Source organism: Lipotes vexillifer, unplaced genomic scaffold, assembly GCF_000442215.2.
Source record: "Lipotes vexillifer unplaced genomic scaffold, Lipotes_vexillifer_v1.1 scaffold371, whole genome shotgun sequence".
NCBI classification, from domain to species: domain Eukaryota; kingdom Metazoa; phylum Chordata; class Mammalia; order Artiodactyla; family Lipotidae; genus Lipotes; species Lipotes vexillifer.
The window spans coordinates 510,928-524,079 of record NW_006786304.1 but is presented as its reverse complement, the minus strand read 5'-3'; the positions used below and the strand labels follow the sequence as shown (position 1 = coordinate 524,079).

Genomic DNA, 13,152 nt, shown 5'->3' with positions numbered 1-13,152 from the left:
AGAGGCGCGCCAACAAAAAAAAAAAAAAAAAAAAAAAGAAAAAAAGAAAAAAAGAAAAAAAGAAAAGAATCCCTGGTGATTTCTGAAGGGGAATGGGATATTAGAGGGGACGCGGGGATGGTGACACTTGACTGCCCACTGCGCATCCTCACCACCATCTGGCCCACCATGCTCTCCAACTCTTCCAAGCCCTGGGCCCACCTCTGGTCACCTGAGGGGGTTTCCCCTTGATAACGCTGGAGATTCCAAGCTAAACGTCCTGCATGAATACAGGGCCTATTTTCTTCAGACTCTGCTTACCAGAAGAAAAAAAAGAAAGAAAGAAAATCAAGCCAACTGGGATAGAAGCAGGAATCCTGTGGGCCACTGACACAACCGCACAAAGGCTGCCTCCATAAAATAGCAACCGGGGTTAAGTGGTGCCGCTGAACAGACTGCCAGCAAAATCCATGTCAGAGTGGGATTAAATACCGAGGGAGCATGCTGAATAGACTGTGACATGATCCCCCAAGAAAAGTGGGGGAAGCCCCACTGCGCTAATCATTTCAATCTAGACGTGCCAAACCTTCTTGAGACAAGCATGTAGGAGAAACCCTGAAGCATCGGCCTGGGCAGAGACCACTTAATTCCCAGAGCCTGGACTGGCAACGTGCTGGGATGGCTGCACCAGGGCTGGCCCGCCAGAGACATCAGGAACTAGAAACCAACCATGCTGGGCGACCAACTTGGAATGGATGCCCGGGAGGAAACAGGAAAAGGCCAATGCCTTGCTGAGGTTCTGCCTTGTGCCTCCTGGACTAAGCATCCAGGGCATTTAAGTTTCCACTTGCAGAGCTGGTGATGGCCAACTCCTCCTTCTGGGTCAAAGAAGAGATCAGGGTGCCCATTCTAAGGAATCTACAGGCCACCTCCACAGGGCACAGAAGTGTGTCAGGTTCATCACATTCCATGGGCTTGGCAAAAACAGTACTGGAAAGAAACATCATGCTTCAAAGAGGCTGGGCCCACCCACCAGTCTACAGATTTGGGCATCCTGCTTCCTTTTGCAGACCAAGTCACTCAACCAGCTCTGCGTCTTCCCTAGCACGTGCTCTTGGTACGGAACCTGAGCCTCGGTTTTCTCATCTGAAGAACGGGATAAGTGTAGTACCTACCTCAAGGGGTTGTGAGGGTTAAACGAGATAACACGGATAAAACCCTTGACATGAGGGGCAGGCACAAAGTAAGTACCAGACAAATAATAGCTATTGGTATTAAGAACCAGCTAGCATGAGCACATCTCCACATGGATAATCCTAAACCAGCTGCAGTGCTTACTGGGAAGCATTTTTTTCTATGGAGAAGCTACAGCCAACTCCCCTCGGGGACCACTGCTAACTGCTGGCCAACAAGTTCTCACTTTTCTTGGCCCCGTCTGTGCCACCATCCTCTGCAAATTAACCCTGCTGATGAAACTGACAAATCGGCATCTCCCCTTCCTCAACTCTCATCTAGGTGGTATGAGAAAGTAACCAAATGGCTGACCAGGAGGAAAAGGCACAGCGAGAGCTGAGCCCCGGGAAAAAGGGAGAAAGGTCCCTTACAAAAATGAAGTTTGGCAACACGGAAATCCTCTAGAGGAGAGTTGGATGGAAGCTGAAAGGGGCCTGGGTTTATGGATCTACCTGATTTACAAAAGAAAAAAGAGAAAGAGGAGAGACAGGTAAGAAACAAAAAGATGAAAACCCATGGGAGCTGTGGCTGTTACCTGAAGATCATGAGAGCCCTTGACAAGAGGCGGCTAGGTTAATGTGAAGGTCAGGGTTACGATCATTAACTGCCCAAACTCTCAACAAATTGCCTGGGTAGGCTCTGAATGACCCATTAATTAGGGACAAGATTACAAAAATTACAAGGAGGCTCCGCCTCTTCAAATGTTAAACAACAGGCCTAAATGCAGAAGTCCAGGATCTCCAAATCCAACCCTGCAGGACAGTCATTTACTAGAAGTGAAGGCACGGAGCCTTTCCTTTACAAAACTGGCTCAGGGCTCATGCCTGAGGAAGGCCCCTGAGACCTTCCCTCGATTTAGGCCGTGGTGAAGCAGCCACGGGAGGAACCTCATTGAGGGATTTTTCAGAGCCAGGAAATTCTAGAAATTTCCTGGGTCTTGCACATGTTTTTCAGTGTAATTACTACCCAGGTTCATCAACCACAGATCAAGAGCAAAGAAGCACTGTGTCTCCCTCCCCCTCAACATTCTCAGGTGTAGTCCTAATGGGCTCAGTGACATCACAGCATTTCCATAGCAACATGCCCACATCCACCAGAGCAGCAAGCACAAACCAACCACAGGAGAAGCCCAAGCCGCAGCCCGAACCCCTCACTTCAACCGAAGCAAGAAAGCCTGTCCAGTGCCAGGACCCTGACATGAACACACCTACTGCCAGAAGTCAACGTGGGGGAAATTGGAGAAATCTGAACCCGGACTGGATATTTGAGATACTAAGTAATTATTGTTAATTTTGTTAGGCATGATTATGGTTTTGTGGTTATGTTAAAAAAAATTAAGTTAAAGATTCATACTGAAGAATGTATGGGTGAAATAAGATGAGGTCTGGGATGTGCTTTAAAATACTCAAGGGGGATGGGGGGAGGTAGTGAGATGAACCAAAATTCGCAAAATGTGTATAACTGTTGAAACTGGTGATGGGTATAAGGCAATCTATGACACTATTTTCTCTTCTCTTAAATATGTTAGAAAATTTCCCTAAGAAAAAGTTAAAAAATAAAAAAGATGCCCTGGGTGGGGACAACCTCTCAGTAAAGTGAAGAGAGCTCATCAAGGTCCTCAAAAAGTTAATTTCCCTAGCAAAGAGCTGGAGTTCAAGGTGGGGGCCTCCACCAGCCCTCACATCTCTGCTGTGGTTTCCTCAACTACAAAACCTTCCTGGGCACCCCAGGGTATTATAAAATCCAAGAGCCATAGGAAATATTCACTACTAACATCCTGTAGCAGCAATTTCCATTCCAGGCACCACACTGCTGTGCTCTCCACTTCTGCACATCTGTCACTGATACGTATTAACAAACGTATGCAGTAGCAATTCATTAGTATCCCCATTTTACAGACAAATAAACTGAGGCTCAAAGATGGGAAGAAATATGCCCACAGGGTCACAGCAGGAAGAAGCAGAACTGGAACCAGAGTCCAGGACTTTCTGACTCCAGGTCCAGCTCTTAACCTCAACCATTGAGACAATTAGAAATTATCCAAAAAAGAATAATTTACTAAACAGGCCAACAAACAAAATAACTCTCACCCTGAAATTTATACTTGAGTAGGAAAAAAATAAGACACAGGTACAGAAAACATATTAAATGAAACAGTACTGCAAAAAATGCCAAAGTAAGATACTAAGACACTGGGCAAGCTCCTTAAACACTCTGTGCCCTGTTTCAATTGTGAAGTGAAGGCAGTAAAGGAACCTCCAGGATGGATATATATCCTCCTAGAAAGAATTCCCTGAGACCATGCTAATCAAGTGTTTAGCACCAACCTGGCCCAGATAACTGCTTAGGAGTAAAAACTATCAACATGCAAAGACACAAAGCCAATCCAGGCCATCCAACATCAAATGAATGGAATTGGGACATTCAGAAATATGACCAAAAGACATCTGGATAGTTTGGGAATAAGAGGTGCCCAGAAGGGACTTCCCTGGTGGTGCAGTGGTTAAGAATCCGCCTGCCAATTCAGGGGACACAGGTTTGAGCCCTGGTCCGGGAAGATCCCACATGCCGTGGAGCAACTATGCCCGTGCGCCACAACTACTGAGCCTGCGCTCTAGAGCCCGCGAGCCACAACTACTGAGTCTGCGTGCCACAACTACTGAAGCCCGTGCACCTAGAGCCCATGCTCTGCAACAAGAGAAGCCACCGCAATGAGAAGCCTGCGCACCACAACGAAGAGTAACCCCGCTCCCCGCAACCAGAGAAAGCCCGCGCCCAGCAATGAAAACCCAACGCAGCCAAAATAAGTAAATAAATAAAGTGTCTTAAAAAAAAAAAAAGAGGTGCCTACAAAGGTCCAAGGAATCCTAGCAACAAAACAAATAGGACTTATCCCAAGAGGGACAGAAAGCAACATGAATCCAAGGGAAGAAAATTCCAAAGTCCTCTAACGCTAGAAGGATCACTACACTCCTAAGTGTGTGGCATCCACACTGGGGTTCGTCCAAGCACACAAACCTCTTAGAACATTTCTGTAGAGTTTAAAACAAGCTGACCAAGAAAAAACCAGCTTGCTAGACGAATCTCTGAGTCAAAAGTGTCCTTTTCTTTGCTCAAATAGCTATTCTCCTACTCCCACTCGCCCTGAAAACAGCTCGTGTTCTTGATAGAGGCATCTCTCTGATCCAAGTTTTTCCTGTCAGATGAACCTCTGAAATCTGCTTTGCAGCAACAAAGAATTTCCTAACCTCCTTCTCAGGCCAGCCACGCTTTGGGTTGCTTAAAGCTGGAAAGATGCTGGTTCTCATCCAAAGAGAGACAATTTTTATTATTCCAGAAAGGAAAATCGAACCATGAAACTTGTGAACTAAGACTTCTTGTTTATAATTTTTTCAGGGGAATCAATTTGGTTCCATTCAGCCAAGACAAAGTATTAACATTTTCCTCTTAAAAGAGACCTGGCCTAGGACGCAAACATTTCTTGTTCATATATGCAATTATCTGTATACAAATATTCCAGTCAACGGTGGGCTCCTGGAGGGTGGAGAAGAAAGAGGCTGGCACTCATCCCTGAGTTTCCAAGGGCCCAGCACAGGTATAGACTGGGCCAGGTATAGACTGGGCGGGTGCCTGGGATATGATCTACACAAACAGGCATCAATCTCAGCCATCCACACCCTCTTTGTCAATTTCATCAACATAGACATTGGACCATTTCCCAGGCAGCAACCTGGATCACTTAAAACTCTAAATAGGTCACTGAGGGGTTGTCTTTGGTCACAAACTCATTCACCAAGGTGTTTATCGAGGGCTTCCTGATAGACCAGAGGATAAATGACAAGAGCCCCTATGTGACTGGTGCACCAACTGAGCAGATGAACATGGCTGCCAGTCAGCCACCTCAGGGCTGCAGCCAGGGGCTGCCTCTGTCACTGAAAGGCTGTGCTTCTGGGGACTGCTCTGGTGCCCCGTGCAATGGCAGGGCCTGGAATCCCAAGGAAACCTAAGCCCTGGTGTCTGTTAGGAAAATGAGGAGGGCAATAATCCAAGCCACCTGCAGTGGAGGTTTAGCCAACTGACAGTCACGTCTGGGCCCAGCTCCCTTGGGTCGGGCCATAGAAGGGATGTGTTAGCTGCCATCCATTTCCTCACTGGGCTTCAAGAGGTCTCCGGTTCCTTCTAATGAATGAACATCCCTTCAATTTAAAGGTTCAAAAGACTGGGTGTGGGCCTCTACATCCACTGGAAGGAGTGGAACACAAGGATGATGGAACCTCAGCAAGTCATGGAGGGGCAATAGTAGCACAGCCCCGCTCTCTGGGGACAACTTTAAAGTCCCCTTCCATTGCCCCCAACACCTCCACCACCACAACAAAGGTAAACGATGGTGGCTGCTGTGTACACCCTCCAGGCACTAGGCCCACAAGACCAGCGCAAAGGGCAGCAAGAAACACTTCAGGCCGTGCAGGCCACACAGTCTCTGTCCCACCTAGTCAACTCTGCTGTTTAGCGCAGAAGTAGCTGCAGACAAGATAAACGAATGTTCCGATAAGTCAGCTTATAAACTGTCACAAAGCCACGCTTAACCCCTGTGGTCCTCGGCTTTTTCTACTCTCCTCCATTTGTTTTCCACATACAGGAGGCAAATCAATAAATGGACCTTATATCCCACTAATGCTGCATGCTGCAGTTTGAGAGATATTGTGCCAGATCCAAGATGACCTCTGGGTATAGACCTCAGGGCTGGGTACAGGCTGGCTGGGTTCTAACTGCCTCCACACCCAACAGCCCTGTGACCTTCAACAAGTGACTTCACCTCTGTTTCAGTTTCTCAGCAGTAGGACCAAGGTGAGCTAATGCATGAAAAGCACTCAGACGGCCCCTGGGGCATGTAATCTTTGACCTTCACATGACAATGCCCAAGAGGTCACACCTTTGGGAAGGCCAGGAGACTGACCTAGGAGATGAGCAACCCTTGCGGCACATCCAGTCTGCCTGACACCCACATCCACAGCCAGCCACCACTCCCCACCATCTCTCTACCAGAACTGGGCCTGCCTGGTGTGGAGGGAGCAGGCAGCATCAGGCTCTATTAAGCTTTATGGCTCTGAAGTGTAGGGTTTTCTGGGATCACTCAACAGGGACAAGGGATCCAGCCTGGAATTCAGCTAAGCTGCTGAGCCAAGGTTTCTCTAACGGCTCTTCCTGGGATCTAGCCACTTAGCCTACCCTTCCAATTCATTTTCAAGGCATCTACTCTGCAGCTGGGTATCAGGAGCTGCAGTAGCAGCAACCATGCCTCACCATGGCCAGAAGCAGCAGAAGGCAGGGCAGATACAGGAAGGTAACATGAGGCCTGGTAAAGGCAGTACCAACTTCTGCGCCACTCTAAATGAAGTCCCGAGGAGAGAAGGGCTCCTTGAACACTCCGAAAACCGTTCGGCTCCAAGAAAAGCACGAGACAAGCCTGGCTGCTGAATGAACAAAACCTTAACTGACTCAGCCAAATCACCAAGGGGTGGGAGCATCTTGGAGCTGGGACAGACCATGTTCTCTTGGACTCTGGTGAGGGTAAAGGACTTACTTAAGGGGACATGACTGGTTAGCAGTAGGTGAGGTGCTAGAGCCCGGGTTTCCCTGGTCTCAGGAGGCCTACCAAGGCCGTAGCCCTGACTCAGACTCTGACTGCAAAAGATGAGCAGGGGAAGGTAGCCAACATGAGCTCAAGAAAGCATGACTGTTGCAGCATCGTATAATAAGGACACTGAGCCAGCAAGAAATGCCTTAAGATGGCTTCCACTTAGTTGAAACCCCAATCAGCTCCTTGCAATTAAACTGCTGACCAGAAACCTAAGAAGTGAAAGATAAATTGACTTCCTTCAAAAACACAGATGTTATTCTTACTTCTGTTTATATACCAGACTGTAAATTCTGTTTAGAGTTTTTCTCTAGTAGGGATGGCAGGAAGATAAAGAAACCAAGATTCTCTGAATGCCAGGCATCGTGTGGGTGTTCTGCATATGCCCATTTGACCGCAATGCAATGCCCCGAGAGGAGGGCCTTATCCTCCATGGCCACTGCACACTGAACACAATCTCATCTGCCTCCAAACCCACGCTGTTCCCTCATATCCTGCTGCCACCTCCAATGTTCAAAAGATGTCACCACTTGCCTTACAAATAGCAAGCTGAGTCACCAGTTCACACAGATGAAAAATAACAAAAATAAAAAAACAAGAAAGATCCTCCACCCAGAGCAATTTGGCCAACAGAAGCAAACTAGCTCTGAGCAAATAACCTATGTTCTACTAAAAAAATTATTCCAAAAGCAGGCTGCAACTACATCTACACCAACTAAGAGGCCATGTCTTCATCTTGGTTATCAACTGACTAAGGATCAGAAATGTATTTTAAGAACTGCCCTCATGGGCTTTCCTGGTTGCTCAGTGGTTAAGAATCTGCCTGCCAACACAGAGGACACGGGTTCAAGCCCTAGTCCGATAAGATCTCACATGCTGCGGAGCAACTAAGCCCATGGGCCACAACTACTGAGCCTGTGCTCTAGAGCCCGTGAGCCACAACTACTGAAGCCCGCAGGCCTAGAGCCCATGCTCCACAACAAGAGAAGCCACCGCATTGAGAAGCCCACGTACTGCAACAAAGAGTAGCCCCTGCTCACCGCAACTAAAGAAAGCCCACGCACAGCAACAAAGACCCAAGGCAGCCAAAAATAAATAAATTTTTTTAAAAAATTTGAAGAACTGCTCTCATAACCTCATATTGTTACTAAATCCAGGCAAAAAACTTTGCACAATGTCTTCAAGACTGCATCTTCATGAACTATCAAAAGCAAAAGAGGCCTGCAGCAAAGACTCAGCCGATAAATTTGGAAAGCCAAATCCATGATACCAAACAATCTCAGTTTACCTTAATCTACTCAAATGAACTTTATATGCCACCCAAACAGGCAGCTTTTCCATTCTTTCCATTGGGTTCTAACTCTGAAACCGATCTCAAACCATTTAACAGGATTCCCTCCACCAATGAGCAGACTGCTCCTACGGATCTTGGAATCAGCTTATTAAATACCAACTGCCAGAAATCTCAGAAACAATCCTTTTTTTCTCCTATTATGTCAGTCATTATGTTACCAAGGTACAGGTGAGCACCTTGCTCATTTAGAAACTCAGCCACTTCACTTCCTATTTGCTCTGAATTATTTTCTTCTAACCTCCTAAGCTGGGTCAGAACCAGTCACTCTGGTACTAGAAAATATCATCTGCGGGGACCAAAATTAGGTTCTCTGGAATATGGCTGGACCTGAAGCTACCCACAGAGGCCTGGAAATAGTTTCATTAGGGATTTTCGCCATAGAGGTTATTTATCGTAACTGGATCTGGCCTACACAACAAGATGGTTCTAGGAACCTGATAACCGCAAAAATGTAACAGAAGCGAACAAGTAAGGCAACCCTGAGACATCCATTTTTCGCACATCAGGGAAGGGAAAAGATCTAAGAGAAAGGAGCGGAGGTAGAGGCATTATTCAACAACAAATAACTGAACCAGCCCGATATTAAACTGTCTACATTCAACTGGAGGGGTAATCACAAACTCAGAAGCAACCATTCATCTCTAACTTGCCAGTCAACAGCTGGGAAAGCCTTCATTTCTTCAGGTGCAAAACAATTTTCCCTTGGGATCAGCCTTCCTGGCTGAGGCAAAGCCATACTAGTGGTTTTCTAAAATAGCTAGCGCTACTTTGAGAAAACTCCGGCTTGTTAAGAATCAAAAATTTAAACCTTCAGAGCAAATCGAAACCCTATCTGGGAGATAGTACAGATGATGAATTAGAAAGCCCTTTTGCGGAATCACATTTTTTTCTTTTGAAGAGCAAATTTGAGGGGAATAAAAAATATAACGGGGTTTAGAACCAGAATAACTGTTTTCATGGTCACAAGTAATTTTGTTTCTACTGGGAGATTTTTATTTGCTTTCAGATTAAAGCTCTCCCCAGAGAACATAAAAATTTTAAAGATTACAAGTGTATAAGAGCCGCTGTTAAATCAGGGATTCTGAGTGATACCCTTTTTTTTTTTGCAACATCCATTAATTTGAAATTTAATACTGGTACATCAGTTTGAGGGGGAAAAGGTAGTACTGTGACATTTCAAAAACAAAGACTACTGCAATAGTTTGACATAATTACTGGGGCTTCTTGGATTTGATGGATGAGATTCCTTTGAGAAGGAAAAAATAAACCCTTGTGTTGATATGCCTGAGCGTTTTTAAGTGCTTGAGGAAATATTTTAACATTAATGATTGCTAAAATTTTCACTTATAAAAGAAATGCAATTTCCTTAACATTTCATTTTAAAAGTAAAGTTAAAAAAGCATCCTTCTACACTTAGTAGCCCTTGTCACTTGGAAGGTTCATCTGTTAGCATCCAGTTTCTGCACTTGGCTCCTGGAGGAGAAATTTTACAAAGGATGGGAAACTTCAAATAAATGCAATTCATTTTCGGCTGACCCTGCGCACTGGATAGTGTGTTCAGTTTGTGCTTCAGACATTGTTTTGCAGGAATACTGGACTGTGTGGACACTTCTTCCTCCCACAAATGATTTTACATACCTAAGATCTTCACGGCAGTTAAGTTGTGAACATACCGAGAGGAAGAACAAAACAAGTGGCCCACTGAATTGCAGTTTACATGTTTCCTCATCTAAATGTCGGTGAATTTTTTTCTCCTAAGAATGGAAAAAAGGAAACAGGATCTTGGGAGGGGAAGAGGGCTGTGTGTTAAAAAGTTTTGTCTAACAAAGTATGTCAGGGACCAAAAGTGGGCAAGAGGGAAAATGGAACTTCAACGTGTTTTGTCTTTTAACGGAAGAACTTATGCTTGTAAAACACATCAGAAGTAGTGTTTGGTTCTGCAAGTCATTTCTGTTGCTGTTTTTTCCTTGTACATGTAGGAAAGCGGGGACTGGGGGCCGGAGGAAGTGTTCTCTCCACCATGGCTGGGCGTGTAACACGTTTGCATCGACTTTTCACGGTCAGGCATGTGCTTTCGAACAAAGGAACAGTGGAGACGGGGAGAGGAAACTGAGGCTTGACACACTTTACAGATTTGGTGCTTAAACAGTACTTTACAAATGACTTGCTTAATTTAAACGTCCATCACCATAAGAGACATCGGAGTCAAATGAGAAAATTGGATCTACTTGAACCACAATCTTTTTGGGGCGGTTGGGGCAGAGGGAAGGGAGAACATTAACTTGCACACAAGCATCATAAACCAAATTCAGTAACCTCGTCTCCTACAAATGGACTTCAAGTATCCACTTTCTTCAAAGGTGAAGGCTGGAGACAAAGCAATGGACTGAAATGGCAAGAGGGATACCAAGGGCTTGAAAACATATGGGCCTTTTACAGAGGTTTTTGTCATGTTACAGTAATACACTTTTTTTGAGAAAACTGTGTACATCAAATTTTAAAAATTAAACATCGAAAAGGATGTGCAAGTCTAAAAGAGCTCAACAGGGTTAGAATCCTGATTTGAACATATAAATTCACGCTCTCAAGCATCACTTTGGTCTAAAGGCGAGGAGGAAGGCAGGCAGGAAAGGGACAAAAAGAGGGAGATAACTGAATTACTCAATAAAAGAGGCTACTTACCATCCCAACCCATTGTAAGACATACACTTCTGACATAAGAGAACTCCTGAGAGGTCGAATAAAGCGTGTAAGCACCTTTGAGTAATGCACCTGCCCCCAAGAGGGGGCCCAGAAGCCCAACGTGGGCTTAGCGAACAGACCTTTGCTAATCTGTTTATTTCCTTGAACTGGAGTCAGGCTGCGATGGGCTGCGATTCCCAGGACGATACATTTAATTAGAACAAAACAGAACAAAACAAAAAAAAAAAATTTGTAAAAGCTCACCAAACTGCTGCACTTGTGTCTCTGAATGTGGGTGGCATTTCTTTTAAAAGGCAAAGTATGGTCTGTGAAGGAGAAAGGGAAAAGGGGGAGGTGGGAGTGGGGAGAAGGGGCCGTGGTGCCTGGCATGGGAAGCCCTTGCTAAGACCCCTGTCTAAGGGAGGGTCCTCTGCGACTCCCCAGCCCCGGGCTGCGACGGGGCAGCCATCTGTCCAGCGCCTTCTCTTCCCCTCCCCACCCCCACTCCCTCCAAGACTCACTTTCCTGCCGGCTGAAACCCTTCTACGATTTCCAAATCCACTCTCTAGCCACCTCTTCCCCTGCCCCACCAAAAGAGTGGGCGAACCCTGCACCCCAACCTTCTGCTGACGCAGGGCAAATGGGGCCCCAACCTCTCGCTGAAACGCGCCGGGATGGCCCCTTTATCACCCTCCAGAGAAGGGCATGCGGCGAGCCCATTTCGCACTTAATAAAGGGGAGGGGGGCGCTGCCTTTCACCCCTTGCCAAAGCACAAGGAAACCTCGTTTTTTTCTCCCGGAAGGGATGGCGCCCCATTTTAGCCCGAAAAAGGAGGGAACCCCACGAGAAAGAGGGGACCAACTTCCTCTCCTCTCCAAGGCAGGGAAACCAAACCTCACCAGCTTCCCCCCGACCCCCGCCAATAAACGCATCACCTACCTACGAAAATCAGGAGGACCCCTCCCTTTAAGGAAAGCATGGGGAAGGGTCTTCTCCCCCCAAAGAGGCAGGGGCTTCCAAAGGGGCGAGAGATCCTCCCAATTTTGCCCCCTAGAAAACAGCTAGGAAACACCTCCCGCCAAAACAAAAGTGCAAGAGGCCCCCACCGAAAGGACCCCCCGTAAGGATGGGGAAAGAAATTAACGAACCCCCACTTCCTGCCTCTTACAAAAGCTAGGGTACCTCTCCAGGTAGGGCAGGGCACACCTCCCCCAGGAGAAAGGATACTGCCGGGTTCTGGGAGCCACTCCCCGACTCCAAACCCCTAAGAGCGGGGCTGTTGCTCGAGATCCCCCCCAAAAGGGTCCGGGGGCCCCTCCCCCATTCCCTTCCCCGAAGCCAGGCGACGGGCAGGCGGGCCCGTGGCTGCCAGCTCCGGGAGCACGGGCAGCCAGGACCCCCGTGAGCCTCCGAAGGCCCCCCGCCCCCGGCGCCCCCTCCCCAGGGCGGGCGCGGGGGGTCCGGGGGGCGCCTCCTCACCTTCCCCTCAGCATGGCGCCCAAAAAAGACAGAGCGAGAGCGAGGGAGAGCGGGCGAGCGCCGCAAGGGGGGGGAAACGCATGAGGCCGGGAGAGAAAGCAAGTGAGAAAGAGCGAGCGAGCGAGAGACACCCACCGACCCCGCCCTTCCTCCTCCTCCTCCTCCTCCTCCGCGGCCCGGCCCAACATGGCGGCCGCCCCCTTCCTCCTCCTCCTCAACCTCCCCCCGGGGACGCCGCCCCGGCCGGGCCGGGGGCCTGACCTGTCGTCAGGGAGCGGGAGGCGGTGGTGGAGGAGGTGCGGGGTGGCCAGGCAGGCGTCGGGGGAACACGCAGGAGGCGAAGGCGTTGATGGCGGTGGCGGCGATGGCGGCGGCAGCGACTCTGATGGCGGCGGCGGGGGGGTCCCGGGCGCGGCCTCCATAGTTCCTTTGGGGGGGAGGGGATGTTAATGCACGAAAAAGGACTGCTTGGGCGTGGCGGGAGGGGCACACTTCAGCTCTGAGGGCTCCTGATAGTAATGGGTATATATTTTTTCAGTTTCGGAATCACCTCTGCGCCGACCTCCGCGTTGGCCGCGCGGCCTAGGCCTCAGCGGGCCGCTCGCCGCCTGCTTTCTCCGCAGCCCGCCCCTGGGGTCCCTCGCTCACAGGCGCGGGGCCCTCATCGGGGCGAGAGCACCCCCACACACACACACCGCTGCGGGCCCGGGAGTGGGAGACCCGGGGGACACGGACACTGGTGGGTGGTTCGGTGTAGTTAGCGCGGGCCGCGCGCAATGGAGCAAG

The 13,152-nt window shown here is 48.3% G+C and overlaps 1 protein-coding gene across 1 annotated transcript in view; it reads right to left on the bottom strand.

Annotated features, from left to right (window-relative positions):
- The window catches only part of ZC3H4 (zinc finger CCCH-type containing 4), a 40,027-nt gene extending 27,239 nt beyond the window's left edge, over positions 1 to 12,788 (bottom strand). Inside the window, exon 1 of the mRNA XM_007458482.1 lies at positions 12,628 to 12,788. Coding sequence (XP_007458544.1) covers positions 12,628 to 12,788 — 161 coding nt within the window. The remainder of the gene's footprint in view (positions 1 to 12,627) is intronic.
- Between the last annotated feature and the right edge of the window lie 364 nt (positions 12,789 to 13,152).